Source organism: Semicossyphus pulcher, unplaced genomic scaffold (assembly GCF_022749685.1).
Source record: "Semicossyphus pulcher isolate SPU_LCO1_2020_fin unplaced genomic scaffold, fSemPul1.0.p SCAF_52, whole genome shotgun sequence".
Classification (NCBI taxonomy): domain Eukaryota; kingdom Metazoa; phylum Chordata; class Actinopteri; order Labriformes; family Labridae; genus Semicossyphus; species Semicossyphus pulcher.
In genome coordinates, this window is record NW_027211729.1 from 455,982 (window position 1) to 480,882 (window position 24,901).

Sequence of the window (24,901 nt, forward strand, 5' to 3'; positions counted from 1 at the left end):
AAAACGTAAATAACATTAGATCACATATACTTTTATTGACTCTGTCCCGCCGCTGTTTACAAGCTAAAATTACACAAAAGTCACAGTTCAGTACAGTTGCATCAAACAAGGAAACAAATAAATAAATAAGACTGTGTTAGTTACATGTGTGTATCAAATGTGTTGAAATATAGAGGTTAGTTAAACTAGTTCTTCATTAAAATCCTGTAATTTTAATCCAGTCAGACAGCAGCTGCACTTTCACATCCTTCTTAAAACAGCAGACAGTGAGTGTTTGAAACTCTAGGAAATGTCCACAATGGTTTCTCGACACTCTGTGCTGTGTCATTGTCCAGTATGTACCTGTGTTTCTCTCGCTGCTATAACAACCTTTTGTCCTCTGCAGCTACCACCAGCACCACCACTACAGCCAAGACCTCCAGCCACGTGACGCGCTGCAGCGACAGCCAGAGGAACTTCTGCGTTAATGGAGGAGAGTGCTTCACCCTTGAAATCATGCCAGGCAGCACAAAGTTTCTCTGCAGGTACAACACAGACAGAAGGTTGAAATTTAACTTTGATTAAAGTTCTGATCTGACTGAATGTGTTTTAATGAAGTTACTGCTGTGAAATATGATGTCGTCCTCTTTAGAAAGAAAGAAAGAAAATGAAGTGAGCATGAAAATTCAACAATGAATTCAAAACATTCAATTTGAATAAAAGTCTAATTTATTTCTGAAATTCTTTTGAAGAAAATATTCATTTAAATTTTTATCACTTTCTTTTGTAATTTGATATTCAAACTCTTATTTTTTTCACTTGCAGATTTTCTGTTTTCAGATTCAAAGTTTCTTTTCAGTTTCAAATCAATTTTTTTCCCTTTTGGATGTTTTTCAGTTTCAGATGTTTTTTTTATTTCAGTTCAGCCTTTTGGCCCAAATCTGGCCTGGGGGGCGTGGCCTCAGCTGAGCTGGGCATGGAATGATGAGTGACCGCTGACAAAGAAGGCTCTCTCACACTCCTCATGTTGCCTTCAGGGAACTTAGGTACTGCAAAGAGTGTGACTTTGAAATTCCGATACACCTTATTCATGTAATGTGCTGAGAAAAAACTATCGCCAGTGACAAAGTTCCATTACCAAGCTGTTTAATTAGCAAGCTGTTTAATACTGCACTAAGCACAGGCTACAGTATGAGAGCAATAAACTATGTTTGTAAAGTTAAGCAATCACACAGCAGATGCATTTCGGTCAGACAGCTCACGTTGTTATAGTCTGAAATGTTCATTGCAGCAGAACACAGCTTGTTTGGTGTCTGGGCTCCGACCTCATCACTCCTCGCTGATTTATTTTACATGCAGAATTTGAGGAGTGATGAGATAATATCTTAAACCCCCTATTCGGAGCCTACAGGTGGATGCTGGGGTGGTGGTGGGGCTGAAAGTAAGCGCAGTATGGTGCAGCGCAGCAATGGCAATGACAGAGCAGAGGGAGAGACAGGAAATCTTGCAGCTTGAATAGACCGCCAATTGGGAGGAAGTGTTTGTCAGGTGATGTGGAAGTGACGTATATCAATTATTAAATCAGTGCAGCTCGAGTTGTCTGCCTGAACTAGCTCGCAGGCGTCGCCCCATTTCCCTCTTCCACATACAGTTGTGAATGCAGGGGCAGATTCTGTGAAAAAGTCTGAACTGAAAAAAAAACAATCTGAAAAGGGTTTTTATTTTTCATATTAACAAACATTTTGACCCAGATCTAGCTCCATAAAAGTCCTGCTGTGTCAAAAATCATCTATAAAGTTTATCAACTGGGGTAAAATGATATCAGAGTATCAGAACTTCAGCAGCAGCAGCAGTATTGACAGATGGTCCGGTATTGTTGTCAGCATGCTAAGTTAGGCCAGACGTCCCTCTGACCAGCGACATTTTATATACATGTAATCCCTCCAGTGAGCTCTGGGTCTACCCTGGGGTCTACTACTTGTTGGACTATTCTAGAAATCAACCAAAGGAAGGGACCAAGGAGGACTCTGATCAGAAGCATGAGCTCCCTTAGCTGGTTCCTTTTGTAAAAGGAGTAGCGGCTCTACTCAGAGCTCCTTCTACATGTCTCAGCTCCATATCCCACCTCTACGGCTGAGCCCAGCCTCCCTGTGGAGGAAACTCATTTCAGCTGCTTGTGTCCGTTATCTCATTCTTTCAGTCACCACTCAGAGCTCATGACGGGACGTTAGGGTTAGAGGTAGGGTAAGGATAAGAACATAGATGGTAAATTATAAGCTTTTATAACCTGTCCATCGATCTCACAATCAATTTTACCCTCACTGTGAACAAGACCTAAAGAATTCCCTCTCTTGAGGTAGTAACTCATTTCCCCACCTCCAGAGAGCTATCCTTCGTTTTCTCCAAAAGATACTGAAGAAGCATGCTAACCAAGTTAGCCCAACATCGCCAAAGCCTTCACCATCTTAGGGTGAATCTCATCTACACCTACTGCCTACTTTTGTGACCTCTGGCAAGGATCTGTGTGAGGCTTCCCATGAATTTTTGTCTTTTAAAGGTAATTGCTTTGGCCCTTTATTAATAGAAAAATGAAGACATGATAGGAAATGTGGGAAAGAGAGAGTGGGGATGACATGCGATAAAGGGCACAATCTCCCCTTGGATGCACAAGAACTTTGTCCGTAAATGGGACATGAAGACCTTGCGAACAGGAGCCTCTGCCAGACATTCTCAGTTCACCCTCACTACAGGTTTAGGTTAACCGTCTGATCCAACTCATCACCAGGTGGTAATCAGTTGATCGCTCTTGCCTCTCTGTTTACCCAAGTGTCGAAGACATACTGCTGCAGATCTGATGACACAGCAATTAAGTCTATCATTGATCCATTGCTTTGGGTGTTCTGGTACCAGGTACACATAAGAATCACCCTATGCTCGAACATGGTGTTTGTATGGCCAATGCATGACTAGCACAGAGATCCAAAAACAAAACACTAATCTGGTTCAGATCAGACAGACTGTTTCTCCTAATCACCCCCTCCAGGTTTCTCCATCATTGCCCTTGTTGGGGTGAAGTCCCCTATCAGAACTATAGAGTCTGTTGGCTGCACCTCTTCCAGGACTCATGGAGGATCTCCATGACTTGCAGTCGCATAGAGATGACCCTCATTCTCCAGGTAGAATACCAACACAGTTGCGCTTAGCCTAGGGCTTTTACGTATCCCCTCATCCACCAGGTACCTCTCACACTTGGTAAACCATAGAAAGAGAGAGCTTAGCCCCTTTCCCGGAGTTTTGTTCCAGAACCAGTGCTGTGCATGGACAAGAGCCCAATTATATTAAGATGTTAACGCTCCACTCTGTGCACCAATTCTGGTTCCTACCCTGCCAGAGAGACATTGTCCACATTACTAAAACCAGTCTGTGATGCCAGGGATCAGCATCCCACGGTCCCTGCGGTCCCATTCAACCAGGTTTGCACTACTATGGCCCCTTTGCTTATCCCTGTGGCCCACAGGGATCCTTGTTATATTTTTGGTGCTGCGCCCAGCCACCACAGTGGGGAAGTTACATTTTTCCTGTCGAGGTAGTGCTGCTCCAACTTTGCCCATTAATGGGGTTCTTGTGAATTGCTTGAAGTCTGGACATTCCCCCAGGACCAATTTGCCTTGGGGCGACATTGACATGCAATGATTAGTAAGCTGCTAAAAATGTTGTTCTAAAACAAAGTCATCCAATAGAGGTAGTCATGTGACAGAGATATTAGACATGATAACTTTATAGCCTACAGCCAGGTACCTGCATAAAGACCCTGAATCAGCTGTTCCAACGTTTTTTTAAATGTTTATGTTAAGTGGGCAGCTATGACGATGACAATATGGTAAAGAGAATATTCATTTTGCATTATTTTCTGTCTCAGTTAATTTAATTTTTCTTTATCAATCTCAGTATCATATTTAAAGTCATCATGTGAGTCAAATCCAACACATTCTCATTCCCAGGTAGTCAGATACAGCCTCCTTGACACAACTTCCACCGTAGATGTTCTCCTGAATTCTACTGCATATGTTCTCCTCATGAATACTACCACAGATGTTCTCCTCATGAATACTACCACAGATGTTCTCCTCATGAATACCTCCACAGATGTTCTCCTCATGAATACCTCCACAGATGTTCTCCTCATGAATACTACCACAGATGTTCTCCTCATGAATACCTCCACAGATGTTCTCCTCATGAATACCTCCACAGATGTTCTCCTCATGAATACCTCCACAGATGTTCTCCTCATGAATACTACCACAGATGTTCTCCTCATGAATACCTCCACAGATGTTCTCCTCATGAATACCTCCACAGATGTTCTCCTCATGAATACTACCACAGATGTTCTCCTCATGAATACCTCCACAGATGTTCTCCTCATGAATACCTCCACAGATGTTCTCCTCATGAATACCTCCACAGATGTTCTCCTCATGAATACTACCACAGATGTTCTCCTCATGAATACTACCACAGGAGTAAGATATCAAGATTTGATCTGGACCATTTAAAGGCATCCTTTCACAGGGGTTGGACTGTGTTAATGGAGAACCATTCCCAGACTGAAAACGTCTTTTAAAATAACATTACATGAATCAACATTGAGTAAATCAAATGGATGCAGTAACAGATTAACTTTGTCTCACCCTCATTTTACCCTAACCCCCCATGTTGTGGATGTCTTCAAGGCTTCATGGAAATGGCTGCCAACAAAACTACAAGTTCAATGTCAGTCTTCATGTGTTTGAGTCTCATTAGGACATAAAAAAAAACTTGGGCACCTACAACTTCCCAGCCCTACATTTAACTGGTTGGTTCTAACCGTCCTTGTTGGTTTGAAAAGCACTAGAGTTGTATGTTAAAAAAATTCTGTCACTGATTTGGTGTTTTTTTCACACCAGGGGACAGAAGAGTCCAGTCTCATCCAGTGTTGTTGGGTTGTATCTTGTGTTTTGTTGTATCTGTACACTGACTGTCTTTGTGTTTGTCCATGTGTTCTCATCTGTGTAACTAGTCGGTATTGTTATGTCTCTTCCTTTCTGCCCATCCACCAGGTGCTTGGCGGGATTCACTGGGCACCGATGTGAACAAGCTGTGCTTAAGAAAGTCTCAGACCCAAAACGTATGTTTACACAACTGTATTCAATCCCACATGTCATTACTGGTGTTTCACCCCGCCATGTTTTCTCCAAGAACTGCTGGAGAATTTCATGTTTCCTTTAATGATGGAAGTAGACATCTGCTGTAACTCCAGCCTAGCCCTTTGAATGGGTCTAAAGCTTTAAGCACTCTCCTCTTAAGAGCTGCTGAAACTTGCATGTACTTCACATCTCATCAAACACCATCCATTCAGTTCAAAGCTGTGAAGGTCATCTGTAGGTCATCCATGTTGCTCAGAGCTGTGAACTGTAGTGGTGTTAAACATTGCCCTTAACTATTCCTACCATTCAGCCTCACCCCTCCATCCCCTCAGGAACCAGAACATAACAGGTATCACCTGCATCAGAACCTTTCAAATGTTAGACCAGAGATTGAGAAGCGGGGATGGTTTAGATGTTTCAGGTTCAGACATGCTGCCCAGGGGTCACTGGTTGGACTAACAGAGACCTAACTGTGCCCTTGATGCTCCTTGTGGTTTCCATCTGGCTCTTTATTTTTATCTGGACAGAGTCAGAACACCCCATGGTAGGATATGGTGGTTGTACATGTACATGCAAATTTCAGTCTGCTGCTGGGACAGTATTTAATCTGTTTCTCATATAATCTCTTAAATAAGGAGATGGTAATTCTTATTGTGAAGGTCTGAGACGATTAACTGAACTCAGCCTCACACACTAAAACTGGACTCTTTCGTCCATCCGGTCCTTCCTGTCAACACCAGTGATGACGTCTGTGGGTTTTAAACATCTCGTTCATAAACTAACTCACGTCTCTTCTTGTCTGTGTCTTTGCTTCATACTCAGGTGTCCAAATGAATTTACTGGTGATCGCTGCCAAAACTATGTAATGGCCAGCTTTTACAGTACGTCTACTTCCTCTTCTAACTATTCTGTGACTGGAGCATGTTCAGTGACTGTTCTTGTGCTGTTGTGTACAGGTTTAAGTATTTCATCCTTAGATTTGAGATTCATGCTGCTTGAACTCCTCGCATGTTTGTGTCTCTGTATATTTTTTGTTTTAAAGCTGCATGTTTTAGAAGTTATATTTTAATTCCATCACAAATGACTGAACATTCCTAAAGAAATTAGACTTTTATCATTTTAAACTGTAAGGTTTGTGATCTTTGTCTGTATGCTAAAATATGTATGCGTATACATACAGTATGTAGCAGCTAAGCCTAAAACTTAACGCCACTGAGGGGCTGCGTAGACGAGCTATTAAATGACGCACTCACCACTTAATTACTTGTAATTTCTTGTGAAGATAACAGAGTCCAATATCTGATAATGCGTTTCTTGAAGATTTATTAATAACGTTTGTGTCTTCAATCATTCAGATGCAAGGAAATAACAGTCAGTGTCCATAAATCCCAAAGATAATTACAATACAAATACACAGCGTTCACCTGGCGTGATGGGCAAAAAACTTTATGTGCTCCTCCTCCGACAAGCAACACCTGAGGGAATGTTCCTACTTATATAGGATTCTGAAGTACCCATGTGCCACCTACTGGACCATTAGAGTGCTACCCATACAACATTCAGAAATGGTTCCTACATCCCGGCCCCTAAGGACTAACACAGTATGGAGCCATAATCACAAATGATACTTATGAATACAATTAATCATTTTAGTACCACACATTAACACAGAATATTTGGGTGATCTGCTAGCCTGAAGCAAACAGTTTATTAACAGGCCTTTCAATTACATTAGACTTTGTCTGCAATCGTACTGAACACACAAGTCCCTTTTTATCGTGGAAAGCCTTCGAAACTCTTCCGAGTGGCCAGGAGCCTCGTGGATACATGATCATGATGATATCTCCAGGCTTGAGCTTTCTCCTTTCTTGGCTCTATTTTTGCCTCTCCTGTAACAAAGATAAGCATTCTGTAAATACTTTTCCTCACAGCTGGCACTCACAGAGTTGGCACTTGTGACCAAGTATCTCCTCCTCCGTGTGGACAGCATGTGGTTGCGACCACCTTGACCAAGCTGCTGGTGAATGTGCTTGAGGATGAGAGTGGCGACATGTTGATCGTTTGAGGGGATGAGAGGATGTTTAGTTTCCTCTGGCAAGGAGCCTTTGGTCAAACATCCTCCAACTCTCAGGAGCCCGTTATCCAAGTAAGAATCCAACTTGTAGCAGCAAAGTAGCAAACTTTTCACCAAATTTTTGCTGCTGACAGTGCTGAATGACAGCAAGCTCAGCCTCCAAGAGATCCTCTATCGACAAGGCTTGTCCTCCTGGCCTGTCTTTAACATTTTCCTTACCTTGCCACAGGACACCTCTGTCCAATCTCTGCCTGGTATCGGAAAACCTTCCAAAAGCGTCTTCTTCAGCTTAAGGAACCAGGCGACTACTACCTTAAGTTTCCTTCAATCAAAAAAGCAGGTTATTGACTAGTGGCATCAGCTGCACCCTCTGTGTTAACCACCTTTTCCAAGGCTTTCCTGTTGACCGCCATGTGATCTGCTCCTATTGCAGCCTCTATCACATTTTCAGGCCCTTCCTCTTCCGGCTTACACAAAAACTTTGGACCCTCAATCTACCTGTTGTCAGTAATGAAATCTCTAATCCTCACTCCTCTGGATGCATCATCTGCGGGGTTTTCCTTCCTAAAGGGCAACTTTAGGCTGTAGTGACGGTCTTTAAGTGCTGCAGAACTCTCCATTATCTTCATGAAGTTGATGTCATCTTTTGATAGTCCTCTCTCCTCTGTAGGTCTCTCATTGAAATCATGGTTTTACTGTTTACTCAAAATTTCTTCCAACTGACAGACAGATATCCTGTTTACAACTACTGAGGGGAATTCAGACTCCAGGCTGCTGTCATTACCTTGTAAAAGACCATTAGTGACCCATCCCAATGCCGTCCTCATAGCGTATGGGCCATTCCCAGGGCTGTTTATGACCTCCCAAGGTTCCAACATCTTGGGAGCATTGCTTCCAATCAACAGGTCCACCTTTGCCTTTATGCTGGGGATACGAACCTTCAACAGGTATGGCCATTTCTCCAAATCTCCTTCGGTTACAATGTTGTCAGTACCGATAGGCATTTTCTTTTGTGTAAGTACTTAAGGGAGCTTATAGAAAAGGTTGTTCTCTATCCCAGACACAAAGCTGAACATCCATATGCTGGCACAACTCTTTCTTGTCCCATGGTTTGAAGGAGAAAGTGGGTTCTTCTACCAGCCAGATTGAGCCTTTACATGTCTGTATTATCCGATCTCCTTTGATGGACTTGACTTGGACTGGTAGGATGGAGATCAGAGAGCAATCTTGTCCGGCCCCTGTATGACCACAGGTTTTATGAGATGCTGCAATGTTACATGATACTGACCCTTTGGGATGTTCTGTGTTGGCTGTGTCTCTCTTTTCAACATGAAGCACAAGTCCTGCAGACCAGACGCTTTTCACAGTCTTGACTCCTGTGCCCAGCACATAGACACCCGAAGTACAGCTCTTTCTCCTTTAGAAAATTGATTTCTGTGCTTCTTCTTTTCAAAACATTGACAATTTTCCAATAAGTGACTTTGTGTACACCACACACAAGTTGATTTCCCTGAAGAGCCATGAGCTGCGTCTTTGGAGTTCTCAGCTGATAGCACAGGGGTTATGGTGGTGGCTGTGACTTTAACCTATTGACAACCCTTGAATCATTAGTTGCAGATGGTACAACTCGAATGTTGCCAAATAATAGATCTGATACGATTTTGACATGTCTTTCAATGAATGCAACCAAATCCTTGAACAGAGCTCTGTGCTGTAATGTTTCCAGTATATCATGTGCAATGGTTCTCCGACACTCTCTCAGCTAAAGCTTTTGACATGACTGCTCGCATGTTGCTTGGCATGTCCAACTCCCTCATATACTGCAGCTTTTCCATGACATTACAGCATGAACGTAGAAAAAGTGAGAAGGCTTGTCGCACATTCACATCTTCTGCCTTTAATGAAGGCCAAGCCAAAACATTTTCCAAATATGCAGTTCCAATTTTATATCCATTGCCAAAGTGTTCTTGCAGCAGCTGTTTTCCTTTAGCGTGGCCATGATCAGGTGTTATATGCTGGCAGCTGCACACCAGTTCTCTTGGCTGCCTTCTGGTAAACTGCTCCAGAAAATACAGGCAATCACTTCTGCTGACCTTGTCTTAACTCAACTCAACTTTATTTATATAGCACCTTGCACACAACACAGTCGATCCAAAGTGCTTCACATTTAAAAACAGGGGAAAAAAACAGAAGAGGAGAAAAAGCACAAAACATAGAAGAAAAACAGATTGAGTATCAGCACCACTAATAATGATGAAAGGTGTCCTCCAGTTGATGCTCTTTTAAATGAAATGTACTGAAGAGGATCTCCATCAAATATGGGCATATCTCTTGCTGGCAATAACATTAATTGTTGTTGTTGGACAAGGGCTGCTATAATTTCATATTGCCTTTACATTATTGTGCAACTGCTCCAAGTTGCCTTTCATCCACTGGCTGAGCATTAAACTGTGAGGGTTCCAAATGTTGTAATGGTGTATCCACTTGTGAGGAGGCCTCTGAGGCAACATCACAGTTGGTGCTGGCGGTGTCCAATCCTTTCTTTGATTGATGGTGGTTTTGAAAAACTTTGAATATCCAAGCCATGCAGAACTGCTAATTTAGCAGTTGAAACAGCTAGCTTAGCCTCCAGCTGAAGTTGTTCTGTTTTCCTTCTTAGCTGCTGCTCTTGTTCCAAAGCATGCTTTTGCTGCTACATGAGCGAGCAGCGCAGCTCTGTCTGCCCCTGCCTTAATTCTTGCAGAGTAAGTAGTGCTTGATTTTCCACATGATCCTTTTCTGCTTGAGTTTTTGCTCGTAACATTTGAAACACTGTCCTCTGGCCTTACACCATCATCATCAGCATCATCATCATCTTTAAACGCATTATGTTCAGCACATGCTTCCCACCTTTTAGTTTTGGAAAGACCCTAACCCTAACCCTAACCCACATAAAAATGAATGGCCATTGATAATAATGTGTAGCGCTATACATATCTCCCGTTGGGGGGGCCATGATGATCTCCATGAATGACTCCACTGCCAGCCTGAAGAGCAGCTCACGCCCGGTGTCCTCACTTTGGTAAATGGCCTTGTTCCGAGGGAAGAACCTGCTGAACAGCCCCAAACCTTAGCAGGCGTCTGTGTCGGCATCCTCTCCGTTAGCTGGACATAGCAGCTGTGGTTCCTCTGTGTTCTCTTCCCAGAAAACCGCAGTGGCAGCTGCCGTCTATTGCCGCGCGTGATTGAGCTCTTAAAGCGTCCTTTAGCAGTTTTTTGACTGTTTACTACTTTTTTGAGAACAATATCTGATAATGCGTTTCTTGAAGATTTATTAATAACGTTTGTGTCTTCAATCATTCAGATGCAAGGAAATAACAGTCAGTGTCCATAAATCCCAAAGATAATTACAATACAAATACACAGCGTTCACCTGCCGCTCCTCCTCCGACTAGCAACACCTGTCACCTGAGGGAACGTTCCTACTTATATAGGATTCTGAAGTACCCATGTGCCACCTACTGGACCATTAGAGTGCTACACATACAAACATAAAACATACAAAGACATTGTTTTCCTGTTGCATTAGAACACAGTCTAAACAGTTGTGTAATCTGTGGGTCTTATGTATTCTGATAAACACAGGAACACTGAGCAGTCATTTTATTCTATGCAGTACTGTAGTCTAAAACAGATAAATTTACAAATGTGATGAATCAAACCTGTGACAGGTCCGGACAACATTTTATATGTAACTCACATAACAAATAGTCAATTGTTCCAGTGCTGTTTCTTAATTCTTTGTTAGCAGTTAGTGATGATCAGAAACATCAAAGATTTGTTAACATATTCAGAGAGTTTAGCGGAGGTTCACTAGCTTTAGTTATTAGTTACTTTGCAGAGTCAGATTATTATTACAAAACATAATCATCTTACAAGTTAAGATCATGAATCAGCTCCACATTTAGGAGCTGCTGTGGTGTACACAGTAATGCTTTAATAATAGGAATCCACTGATATTAAGATAATATTCTGAAATAGGCCCTTCTATACAATGAGTAGGCTACTGAAGATATGGTACTTTAAGAATATTTGGACTCTAATCATTTTACTATTACATTTTTGTTACAGGGCTTTTGTTTGTAACAAATACACAATGACATTACTACTGTAGGGGCACTCTATGTGTCTTTCTCTCTCGTTACTGTACCACTTGTTGGTATCAGTCAACAAACAGTATTTGTCACACGAGGGACGACAAGACAACTTTCCACAGTAGTAAATTGTTTACTTAAAAAAAATTAGGTTGCATTACAAAATCGTGCAACACACGTCTTTTTACCGTGGGTTGCTTCCAGACTTTTCTGATACCAAACTGAATTACGTTACAAATCACATACAGTTGCAATGACCCAGTGACGTCATGACGCAGGATCTGCAATATGAAATGCACTGTAGAATATGAAGCATAGAAACGCCTTTAACATTTACACATTACTAAAATATGCATGTTAGACTAATATGTTACTGTTTTTAACTAACTTGTTATCACTGTGAAATCAATAAGCCCTTATTGGCCCTTTCATTACCAGGCCCCTAATTGATTAGGCAGGAGGACTAAGCAACTTAAAACTTAATAATAAAACTATTTATAATGTCCTGGTTTGGCATAATTCTTAATTCTTTGCTTTTCTTCTCAACCAATCCTCTCTCCTGATGCTGCTTCGTCCAACAAGCACAGTTTGTTAATCTGCCTTTCCAAGATGCTGGACCCGGTTTTTCTCTTCACTCTTCTCACCATTCCACTGGAGTCCACTGGAGTAATGTCTCAACTACTCTGCCCATGAGCCAGGAGTTACGAGGGGAAGAACTGTTCTCCAGTGACACCACATCTCCAGCTATAAAGTTTCTTCATGGCCTTGACCATTTCAAGTGGGAGATACTCCCGCGTCCATCTTCTCCAACGTAAGTAAGTCAACGAGATACTGGACTTGCTTCCATCGCTTTCCTGTCTACATGACGTCTTTGCTGAAGATGCCTGGAGGCATGCTTGGTTGGGACTTCAACAGCAATAAATGATTCTGCGTTAGAGGCTCCAGGTCATTCACATCATCCGAGACACTTGTGAGCAGCCTTCAATTGATGATGCTTTCGACCTCACACATTGTTGTCTGAAGACAATAATCGTTCACAACTTGCAGGGAACAGGGAGATGAGGATTTTGCTGGGCTGTTAAAAATCCACGTTATTCCTTTTGGTTGCAAGATTCTTTCAATCTGCAACTTCAATGTGCATGGCTCTGAGGGTGAGGCATGTGAACAATACGCTGTGTTTCTTTTCTGTACTCTCAACATCAAACGGCCCAAAGTAATCAATATTGGTATTCGTGAAGGGAGGTTTGTTGGGCAAAAGCCGGTCTTCATGTAGGTTTCTCATCTTTTGCTCACCGACTCTACCACTGATCCTACGGCACACTGCACACTTGTTGATTAGCTTCTGGATAGCAGAATGGACTTGTGGGATCCAAAACTTAGATCTAAGTTGTTACAAGACATAACTGCATCCACGGTGTCCTGTTCTTTGGTGGCCAACTTATGGAGCCTTCTGCCAACTCTCTAAGTGCCGTCTTGAAGCATCGAATCTAGTTTGAACAGCTGACTGTTGCGACTGACTTGTTTGCCCTTTTGCAGAGCTTCGATTTCTTCTCTGAACTGCTGTCTTTGGCCAAGCTGTCTTTGAGGTACACCAACTATTTTACAGGCCATGACTATGATCTTAGAGAGTTTGTTTTGAGATCGGCAATTCAAGTGGCCGTAGCAGGCTGGAAGATGAAAGTTAAAACACTCTTTACAAGGCTCTTGTACACAACTTCTAATATCGTCTGACTGACACCGAGGCTGCGGAGCCTTCTCATAAGATAAAGTCGTTGTGAACACTTTATAACTGTAGACTCTGAATTCACAGAGAAACTCATCTGGGAGTCAGAACTGTACTGACCACAATTTCAACAGACTGGCCAATAAGTGAAACTGGTGTAATGTTCACATCCTGTTTTGTTGAGAGTATCAGCTCTTGAGAAATCACAGGGGAAAGAACACGCCCTTGTGGGCAGCCTGTGCTCACAGTGAGCACATCTGACATGCTCCCACTGACACACACCCTCTGAGGGCGACAGAAAAGAACGTCTCTGATCCAGAGAATTAAGCCCTTATTAATGTAAAGGTAATTTAACCTTCTTAGACGAATATGTGTTTCATAGAGTTGAAAGCAGAGCTAAAATCCACAAATAAAATCCTTTAGGATGTATCAGCTGTTTAGTAAGAGCATTAAGAAGAGTCAACACAGCATCGTCTGTTTTCGCTGTCACTCCGGTAAGCAAACTGGAGAGGGTCAAGCATGCTGTACACAGAGGAGGTCAGGTATCCATTGTTTTACACAGTATGGAGGTTATAGCAATGGGCCGAAAATCATTTGGCATCTTTGCTCCCAGCTTTTTTGGCACAGGCCTAATTATTGAAAATGTCCATGATTTTGGCCCTGAGCTTGTGTCTAGGAGACACTGAAACAGCCTAGCTTAGACACCTTTTAGCTGAGCAGCACGAGCCTCAGCTGAAAGGTGTCTTTAAGAAGACAGGCCTTTAAACCGTCAGAGCCTTTTTACTGGCTCTGCCCATCAATGTGTTTAAACCCTCCCACACCTGTCTTACATTACCTGTTTAAAATATGTTTACCTCTACCTTGTTTTTGTAATTGATTTTTGCCTCAGAGATCTCCCCCCGTAGCTGTCTCCTTTTTTCACACAGCAATTGCAAACATGACCAGAAAGCGACCTTTCTTTCATTAAGACAGTGTTTCAACTGTTTTGACACCCAGGATTTATTATTTGGGAGTTTTTTCACACTTTTTTTGTCAGACACAGTGTCTTCACAGAATTTAATATATGATGTCATAGTATCTGTGAGTTCATCAGCATCAGGACAGGATTGAAAGAAAATGTCCCAGTTTGTTTCCTCAAGACAGTCCCTGAGCTGTTCTTTACCTGTGTCCGACCACACCTGCACCTGCTTCGTGACAGGTTTCACTCCCTTCACTACAGCCTTATATTTTGGCAGGAGATGAATGACGTTTTGATCGCATTTCCCCAGGAGCAGTCTCGATACCGCTTTTTAAGCGTCGGGGATGTTCCCATAGCAACACCCGAGGGTTCCGGTCAGACGAGTTGGACAGTCCACATATTGCTGAAGGGAAGGCAAATGTTCAGATAACACACATGAATTCAAATCCCTGAGGAATAAACCGGGTTGGTCCGCAGAGCGTGTGACTGCGTCATTGTAACACTCCGCTATCCTCTCCGCTGCTGCGTCATCATTCGGTCCTGGTACATAAGTAAGAATGACAGTGAGCTGACCAGGGTCCCAACCTCTCAGGGTCAGCAGCAGAGCTGCGCTCCCTGAAGTCAACACAGATTTCCTAGCTGTAGTCGTTTTGTATTTCTTCATATGTCGTTCACATTGACTTTTGCCTTTCCGGGTCCTTTTCAGTTCGGCTGATTGCTCCTGAGAACTCTTTTCTTTCATCTTTTAGCTGCCGCAAAGCTTCCTTCAGCTTTAGAATCCAGGCCACTGATCTTTCTAGTTTATGCCAGTCCAAGTAGTAGTTGATCAATTTGTTCATTGGTTCCATGTTATTTTCGACTTGGACTGTGTTGACTGTAACTGTGTTCTTGACCTCCAGATCGTCTTGAAGGCTTTCTTTCCTTTGCACTGGTTGTTTTGGCAAATCACACTCATTGTTCAGCAAGAAGTTCGGTCCACTAATCCAAGTTCCTCCTTGTATCAGACTTTTGGCCTTCAGGCCCCTGCTGGCTTGATCGGCTGGATTTTCTGCTGTTCCAACATACTTCCATTGCGATGGTTTGATGGCTTCTTGGATCACTGTAACTATTCCGATGAAGGTCATGAATTGAGCACTTACATTGTCAGTGTATCTGAGTACGGAAGTGCTGTCTGTCCAGAAGATAGACGTTGTAATGGAATTTTAAGTTCTTGACGTAGCTTTTTGTCCATCTTCACCGCAACAACTGCTGCTGTCAACTCGAGCTGCTTATTGTGACTTGTTTGAGTGTGGACACTCTTGCTTTCCCCATCAGGACAGAACACTGTTTCCTGCCTTGTTCATTTTCTATCAGTAGATAAGACACAGTGCCATATATATATATTATCATGTACTCTGAGGCATCTGAGAAATTATACTTATTATACACTTATATAGAACGTTTATACACATTAATAGAGAAGTTTGCATATCAATACATTTTTTTAAACTTAAACTTCATTTTCCTCTTTTTTTCTTTTCTTGTTACCTTTCTCCACCGACAGAACATCTTGGGATTGAGTTTATGGGTACGCATCGTTCCTTCCTCCTGGTTTACAGATTTAAGCCTTTAAGCTAAAACTCTACAGCCATGATGCACAAATGATGTATACACATCCTACACATAGTAAACATTAAAAAATACAATGATTTTGAACATGAACCTTCCGACTTAAAAATATTGTCCATATGCTTAATCAATCACTCAATCAACATCAACATCATTTATGATGTATAGCTCTGCTTTGTGAGCCTGATGATGAGCTGGGTGCAACCAGCACGTCCTGACGCCATCTTCCTCTTCAGCTTCTGCCCTCTGCCTCCCTGACCAACAAAGACCCAGTTCTTGTGGGACTAGTACAAGAGACGAAAAGACCTGAATAAACCTGTTGGTTTTTTAGGGTCTCTAAACTCCTGAAAAGACAAATTAACAACACAATCATCAAACCAAATTGTCATGTTACGTTCAAGAACTCTATGATACAAACACATCAAACAGAATCGAGGGGCGATCTGTTATTGTTGTGTCTGCTCTTTAGGACAGGGGCCGACACAACCAAGCCAGTTCAACATACCCAGGATCTCTTTTCCAGATCTGGCTTCACTGAACCTGACACAGGCAATCACACGACGCTGGTTATCAACTCAATAGGTCAACCCAGGGTTTCTCTGAGCGCGCTCACATTAAAGGGCCGTTGTTTGGAGCAAATGACCGATCTAAACACGGGCAAGTCTGACGTCAGCTGATCGGCATACTTTACAAACTCAGAGAATACTCTGATTCTATATTTTTTAAAGATGATTTTTGTGGCTTTTGCCTTTATTTATAGGACAGCTGAAGATAGACAGGAAATGAGAGAGGGGGGGGATCTCATGCATCAAATGATCAGCAGACCTGGAGTCGAACCTGCGATCAGTGCGACGAGGACTACAGCCTCTGTACATGGGGCGCCCGCTCTACCAACTGAGCTAAACCAGCGCCCCACTCTATGATTTTAGATATGATGATTTTGTGCAGCTATGAAGAAATTACACATAATCCAGACTAAATTCCACTGAGCTGCAGGAAGGACGAATAGCAAAAGACAAATGCACAAATATAATGATATCACTGCTCCATCTTTAGAGCATCACATATTGATTATAACAGGTGTTACATTAGATTAATACGTTTTACAGGTGTATTTTTGTTAATGACAGATTTAGACTTATTCTCTCAGCCCAGTCGTATCAAACTATGGAGCAAATCAAAATAAAAACCAGTATGAATGCTTACTTTCACATCATGTAAATACATAAGTACTTCAGGCTTCATTGTTTTTATCAGTCTCTGTTGTCGATGTTTATCAGATGAATATCTTTCATGAATATATTTCATAAAGTCATTCCGTAAACAGGAAGTGTTTTATCACTCTCTCTCCCTCCTCCTTCTCACGATCAGCTCACAGAGCTCCTGAATCGAGATACCTGATTGGTCAGTAGGTGGTGTTTAGTTCAGGTTGATCTCTGATCTCCAACATCACCTGCTCCGGAGCAGGTTAGGTGTTCAGCATAAGTTACCATGTTGATCTATCCCGGTAAGAAGTGAACCACCTTCATAGTACTGAAAAACTCGGAGTGAACCCTGAAGTTACCTTGATAACCACAAATCCTGCTTCATAGTGCACCCCCCAGTTCTGTGGGGTCTGAGGGTTAGGGTTAGAAAATCTGACTCCACACATTAGCAATTGAGAAAGTGGCTTACAGTTTTACTTGTTGTGAAGAAGCTCCTAATGTCAATCTTTCTTTCTTTAGATGCCATCCTTTTTGTTTTGTGCGCAGAAAGTTGGTGTCTTCATCACTTAGCCTACATGCACATCCATACATTGTATAACATCTTGCTAACAGAGGTTTGGCACTTCTCAAGCAGATGTAGCTATAGCCAATCACACGTTAGCAAGAAATGGCAAAGCCATTACATTTCATTTAAATAAATGTCTTTTAAGTCTCTATCTATCACCGAATGAGGTATCACCAAAAGAGGCCCACTGATGAAAGCCTTTGCATTTGCAGTATATAGTATTATTATGGGCTGGGTGTCTGTGGCGGCGCCCAGTTAGTGACGCGTTCTCCATCAGCCAGCAGTGGTTGGTCTGTCAGAGAGGGTAGGCGGAGCTAAGCGGCTGCACTAAACTCAGGTTAGATGTTATGCTGAAAACGGAACAGCTCGTTGTTTTCAAGGGACACTACTCTGATTTGGAGAACAGTACGTCAGGCACAATAACCTTAATTACATCACTGGATTAAGAGGCAGTTAGACCTTGATGATGTAATAGTGATGTCATCCAGTCGAGAGACTATTGAGTTGCATTATTTGAAGGTTAGGAACCAGTGTTAGACTTTGACTCATACCAGGGACTAAAAGCCAATAATACTGGATCATAAATAAACTAAATGTGGAGTTCCTCTTTAACAACTTGTGTAAATGTTTTGAAAACTTTTTGATTTAAACCGTATCCATGCTAGAAAGAATCCTGTATTATTTCTGTCCTCACAGAACTTATTGTTTGTGGCTGTAATGGTCTTTCTGTGTGAGCATGTATCTGTCTCTGTGTGTGCTGTACTCCTGAAGTTTTAAGAATGGACTGTCCTCTTTTTCAGAAGCTGAGGAGCTGTATCAGAAACGTATTTTAACAATATCAGGAATCTGCATTGCACTCCTAGTCGTTGGAATCATGTGTGTGGTTGCCTACTGCAAAACAAAGTAATTCATATCACATTTTCATGTTTAATCCATCATTTAAAGGTAGACTTCCTGATTTTATTACAGCCCAATAGTGCCACCAAGTCCCAAACTAAATAGGGAGGTGTTTTTTTAGTGTATAAATATATAACAAATATATAATAAATGTATTGAATATTAAGTAGGTCAAGTTCTTTTAATAGAGCAACCATTTGAAGCTAGCACTTGAAGGTAGTGTAGTGAAGCTAACATTGGGTAAAACCATGAAGCTTGTTTAGTGAAGCTAACACTGGGTGATAACAGGAAACCAGTTTAGTGAAGCTAACACTGGGTGATAACAGTAAACCAGTTTAGTGAAGCTAACACTGGGTGATAACAGGAAACCAGTTTAGTGAAGCTAACACTGGGTGATAACAGTAAACCAGTTTAGTGAAGCTAACACTGGGTGATAACAGGAAACCAGTTTAGTGAAGCTAACACTGGGTGATAACAGTAAACCAGTTTAGTGAAGCTAACACTGGGTGATAACAGGAAACCAGTTTAGTGAAGCTAACACTGGGTGATAACAGGAAACCAGTTTAGTGAAGCTAACAGTGTGTAACTCAATTAAGCTTGAGATTAGGTTTCTGCATGTACTCCACTCTATGCGCCAGCAATACCATAATTTATCCCCCCAAGAAACACAAATCGATTCCCCTTCATCGCCTTAAGACATTACAGATATGTTAACTACTGTTTAGCAAGGAAGACAGAACTGATTTCAGGCAATGTGGGATGTACTAATAGCAAACAAACACATAGAGTGCTTGTGGAGAGTTAAATGTTAGTCAGGGCAAACAGAGTGTCAGCTTTATGGCAGTAAAATACACAGAAACACACCACCAGAAAAGGTAGTCAGTATGCAGGCTTCAGCTAGGAGGCGTTTGTTTTAAGATTCATTTCATTATTTCCTCTTTCAGGTCTGACTGACTGTCTAACAAGATGATTAAGACAGTTTTATGGCACTCAAGCTTAAAATGTTATTGAACATCTCATATCAAAAGAAACTGAAAGAGATAAAAGGCTAAGATGTTTATTTCGCTAATGTTGGTCAATATTAATCTGAATGAACCACAGATTTCAGGAAAGCTATATTGGCCTGATAGCCTAACCCTAACCCTCGGTCTGAGGCTGAGACCCAGTGTGATGCACTGAAACCTGATGAGAAAGTTTTCACACATAAAACAAGACATCATCTGCATAACTTGATCATTGACACAGACAAACTAAAACTACTGATAGATTTTGTGGTACTATTGGATGCTGTAACAAAATGATGGAGCGTAAATAGTGCTGACATCAATACATAAAAATATAAGTTAAACTACATGAAAGCCATAATGACATTACATGACACAGGGGTAAATCTTTAACATATGTTATGATCTGAGATGCTTTACAGTTCAGTTTGTTTGTCCACAAACAGGAAGCAGAGGAAGAAACTCCAGGACCGTCTGAGGCAGAGTCTGAGGAAGAAGAGGAACACCAAAGCTGGTCCCAAACTGGCGAGCTCAGCCAGAGGACGTCACATTGCTAACATGCCTCTTCAAGATTTGCAGCTTGTCAATGTATGCTGTCACTCGTGGGTATCAAATAAGAGACAACAAAACTGGATAAATCTGACCACTCACATCAATCTGTCTGTTCCTTTTTTATAGCAATGTAACGGGACGACTACACAGCATGCAGCTGAGAAGGACACAGAAACAACCTTCTCCACGAGCAAATACGCCTTATCTCCGCATGAACACACCACATTCACACACGTCTCCAGCCAAAGGTGAGGAAGAACTATATATTCGATATAAATTCACTCGTCTGGTTTTAATCAGCTTGAACTTAATTAGGTGAAGTGATGAAGAGGTAACATGGATGTATGAATATTGATCATTGGTTGTTTGATCATTGTTTACCTGTTACAAAACTAAAAGAACACACCTGCACCTCACCAACATCTGCAGCTTTATACAGTATATTTGCACCCTGTAAGTATGAGTCTCATAAATGGTCGTGTTATTTAAATAGTTACTAAAGAATTGATTCTTTAAGATAAGCTGTAATTCACTGACGATGCCCACAGTCTGTTGGCAGGTTCAGACAGAGTCGGGTTCTGTGTTTCCTGTTGAATTAGAGTTACAATGCTTTCAGGACTGTTGGTGGGAACTCTTGTAGTGTTTGCAGTGACCAGAGGAAACCTGGTACAGTGACCCTGATGGGTGAAGGAGGATGAGGCTGATGGCCTTCATTATATAGAATGTATGAAGGTGCCGCTCTACATGGCATGAGGCTAGCTGTCTGTTAATTAAGTGCAGTGATTTAACAGATGAGGGGGCCATCACATCAAGATCTTATGAGCTGCTCATTTGGATGTTTGCCTGCTATGTTTTCATTTTGTTTACATAACCAGAGGATTAATGAATGATGTAAATACCTGAAGAGGCGGGTGACATCCATGTCTCCTTGTCTTCTTCTCCGTGTCTAGAATCAGTTATACCCTGAGTGGACAGTTTAGCTTCCTCTGATTGGATGGTCAGTGGACAACATTGAGGCGAGCTGATTGGCTGGTTAGTTGAGGTGTCAAGAAACGGTCAAAATTGGTGCTTGTAAATCGTAACTCGTAGTTGTAACTTCAGGTTCACACATGCAGGTAGGAGCATTTGTGTGTCTGTAACTCAGACTTTGTAAAATCTCTAAGTTGAAATATAGCGTGAAATACAACTGAAGGCTGTGAAATCATAAGTGAACATTCTTTTGCGAGCTCAAGAGCTTTTTGACCTTTATTTGACTCCATACGGTTCAACTAAAAATCCAACAAAGAAAAAACGAGGAGCCACGAGGAGAATCTACAAAAGTCGGTAGTTTGGCTCTGCTCTGCTCATTGACATGCGTGCACATAAATCACGGTCACACGCACGGAAACACAGACAGATCGTGTCTGTATTTATTCAGTGAGGAGACTGCATCTAAGTTTTTAATACAGGACGAGCCGACGAGAGGGACGGTGCGGGTCACAGACAGGTGATCCACAGTGTGATCCTAGCAGTTTATCTGAATTTATAATGTGATCCAGCAGGGGGCAGTTTATAATCATGCAGCGCACTGACTGATCTGTGTGTTTCTCAGGCTCCGCCCCTGACTTCATAGGGTCGCGATCTGTCCTACATTTCTGTGACAACCCTTTATAAAGCATAAAATACATCTTCTCACGCTGTGACTGAGATCAGCCGGGAGGAGACAGACGTTAGGAGAGGATCAGATATGATGCAGACCTGTGTGTGTTTTGATGCTCATACCCGAATCAATAACGCTGCGATCCCTCCGTATTTCTGCGCACAGATAAAGTATGAACTCCGTCTCCACAGGCTGTCACATGCCCATATACTGTGTAGTTCATATATTTCACTGATAAACACAGAGCTTTAGAGGGGCATCAGGCTTCATGATACAAAGCCAGGGTTGCCAGGTCCATGCTTTTGAAGTGTCTTTAGGGGCGCGAGGCCCTGTGCGGTTGCACACTTCACACAGCCCATGCGACCGTTTTGACTCCGCGTATGTTTGGAATGTCACGGACAACGTTGGGTTTCACGGCCCGGTACTAAATGACCTACAGACCGGGGGTTGGGAAACCCCTGATCTACCGCATAAGTAGAAAAATCCAGCAGGGACAATAAAAAGGCTGGCTGTCGTTTCTGGTCTCCCGGTTCTCTGGCGTCTCTCTGTCCTGAAAGAAGCTCGGTGATACGTTAGCCACATTCAGTAGTAGGCTAACAGTGCCTCCGTCCTTTCTGCGGAGAACAAAGCAGAGAGAGGAGAAAAATGATTAAACAACGTGCAGAGCGCCACTTGACTCGTCACTGAGATAAATAAAAATAGTAATAAAAGCTGGTCCACTGATAGTGTTACCACACTGAGCTAATTCAGAGTGTAAACAAGGAAGTGGGAGGTGCTTCCAGGTTACTGCCGGTCCCGCCCCAACGAACTTGAAAAAAAGAAAAGCCAGCAGAGACATACTTGTGTGAGCTGTGGCGTTTCTATACAATTAGAGGATGGCTATGATAAATGTGTATTGTGTTTGGGGCACCAACATGCAATATTTTCCAGGGAGAACCCTCAGGTGGCCGGGCAAGTGGCATGTGTCTTACAGAGGTATCCACGTACCCTCATGACAGGGGAATCATTCCCCGTACATTTGGAAGATAGTCTCTTCATTCAAAGAACAAAGGTTACAACGTAACAAAGCAGTTGTAATGATAGACGATGACGAAAAGGCACCGAGACAGGGGAAGTCGGAGACTAAATACTCTGGGGAGGTGAGTGTAATCAAGTTCAGGCGAGACAATCACGAAGCAGCTGAAAACAATAAGGGCGGGGTTAGGGTTAGGCAGGAAATGGACCAACAGACCTAGTGACAAAGTACAACAGGAAAAGATCTCGGAACAACGAAATATAAATGAAATACATAAATAACAAGACTAACTTGTGACAAGTGATAGCATTGAGTCAGCATAAGAGTCCGAATTGATAAATGGTATCTTGTGAGTGTATTTGTGATTTGAGCTGGGTTCGTATGAAATGGTGTCGGACCTCTTCAGAGTTGTCCCTGTAGTCATCAGGGGCCTATACAACGATGTGAGTTCAACATGCCAAGGGGATCTTGTCCTGATCTGCCTTCACTTAACCTGACAAAGGAAGTCATGCCAAGAGCTCACACAATGCTGATTATCAACTTGATAAGTCAACCCCGGGTTCTACATTACTCTGAGGGTAATGTATGCAGGTGACATAGTCTGATGGGTTTGTTATGTGCAGTGAGTCTCCCTTTTTCTGATGCACAAAAAATATATAGTTAGATAATTAAACTAATAAACATGCAAAAGTAGATTAGTAATGCCTTCAACTAACGACTAGTTCACTAAGTACACATTCAGACTGGGACAGGCCACGTTTAAATGTGTTTTAGCAAACTATTAATCAATAATGGAACATAAGTTATAAAACCATTTACAATAAAAACATGCAGTTGTGACAGAAACAGGGACCGATTTCTGTGTCTAAAAACTCGACACCATCTTTACCCAGCTGCAGATCTGCGTGTTCACATCGTGACGTTATGCAGCTTTAGAAAACAAACCTCCTGCAGAAGCAGATTTGTCATCTGATGAGTCATTGTTGAGCAAATCATCAGCTGATTACATAATTAACCACCACATCAGTAAATCAGATTTACTGATTTACTGTTAAAGTGAAATAAAATACAACAAGTATGATGTCCTGGTCCAGAGGCCTGTCTGAACGCTGTCTCCGTGTGCACGCCCTCCCTGTCTCTGCAGCTGGAGTAATGACTGGAGCAACACGGTTCTGTCTGACACCGAGTCTGTCTCTGTGATGTCATTGCCGGAGAATAGCCAGCGTGCCACGCAGGGCGGCCGGGGTCGTCTGAATGCCACCGCTGGCACCAGAGACTTAAGTGCTCATTCAAAGAAGTGCCGAGACACACCCAGCTCCGACTTGCCTTAAAGTACGAGGTAACTGATTAATTTTCCCTTTTAACGTCCCAAACAGAAACACAAGAAAACTGACAACCGAAGCACACACACACACACACACACACACACATATTTATATATGTGTGTGTGTGTGTGTGTGTCTATAAAACAGGACCCAGTGGCGCAGCCAAACAAATAGAAATAAATAAAACAAAACTAGGCTGAGTAAATCTGAATGATCTTTAAAAAACATTTAAACAATACTTTTTCTTTCTTGAGCAATAAACTCCAACTTTAGACTGAAGGGAAAAATAGAGACAGAGAGAGAGAGAGAGAGAGAGAGACAGAGAGAGAGAGAGAGACAGAGAGAGACAGAGAGAGAGAGAGAAAGAGAGACAGAGAGAGAGAGAGAGAGAGAGACAGAGAGAGAGAGAGAGAGAGACAGAGAGAGAGAAAGAGAGAAAGAGAGACAGAGAGAGAGAGAGAGAGAGACATAGAGAGACAGAGAGAGAGAGAGAGACATAGAGAGACAGAGAGAGAGAGAGAGACCGAGAGAGAGAGAGAGAGACAGAGAGAGAGAGAGAGACAGAGGGAGGGAGAGAGAGACAGAGAGAGAGAGAGAGAGAGAGAGAGACAGAGAGAGAGACAGAGAGAGACAGAGAGAGAGACACAGAGAAAGAGAGAGAGAGAGACATAGAGAGAGAGAGACAGAGAGAGAGAGAGAGAGAGAGAGAGAGACAGAGACAGAGACAAAGACAGAGAGAGAGAGAGAGAGAGAGAGACAGAGAGAGAGAGAGAGACAGAGAGAGAGAGACAGAGAGAGAGAGAGAGAGAGAGACACAGAGAGAGAGAGAGAGAGAGAGAGAGAGAGACAGAGAGAGAGAGAGAGACAGAGAGAGAGAGAGACAGAGAGAGAGAGAGAAAGAGAGACAGAGAGAGAGAGAGAGAGAGAGACAGAGAGAGAGAGAGAGAGAGAGACAGAGAGAGAGAGAGAGACAGAGAGAGAGAGAGAAAGAGAGAAAGAGAGACAGAGAGAGAGAGAGAGAGAGAGACATAGAGA

At 42.3% G+C, this 24,901-nt stretch overlaps 1 protein-coding gene across 5 annotated transcripts in view; it reads left to right on the plus strand.

The window, feature by feature from the left end:
• nrg1 (neuregulin 1) overlaps positions 1-24,901 on the plus strand; it is a 35,362-nt gene that overhangs the window by 7,291 nt on the left and 3,170 nt on the right. For 2 of the 5 annotated variants that reach the window (XM_069682213.1, XM_069682212.1), the window contains exons 3-7: positions 386-524; positions 5,991-6,049; positions 18,235-18,337; positions 19,782-19,923; positions 20,014-20,135. In XM_069682213.1, coding sequence (XP_069538314.1) covers positions 386-524; positions 5,991-6,049; positions 18,235-18,337; positions 19,782-19,923; positions 20,014-20,135 — 565 coding nt within the window. Of the gene's footprint in view, positions 1-385; positions 525-5,990; positions 6,050-18,234; positions 18,338-19,781; positions 19,924-20,013; positions 20,136-23,685; positions 24,215-24,901 lie in introns of those variants that run through there. The other 3 variants (XM_069682215.1, XM_069682216.1, XM_069682214.1) reach the window with 3 other exon arrangements.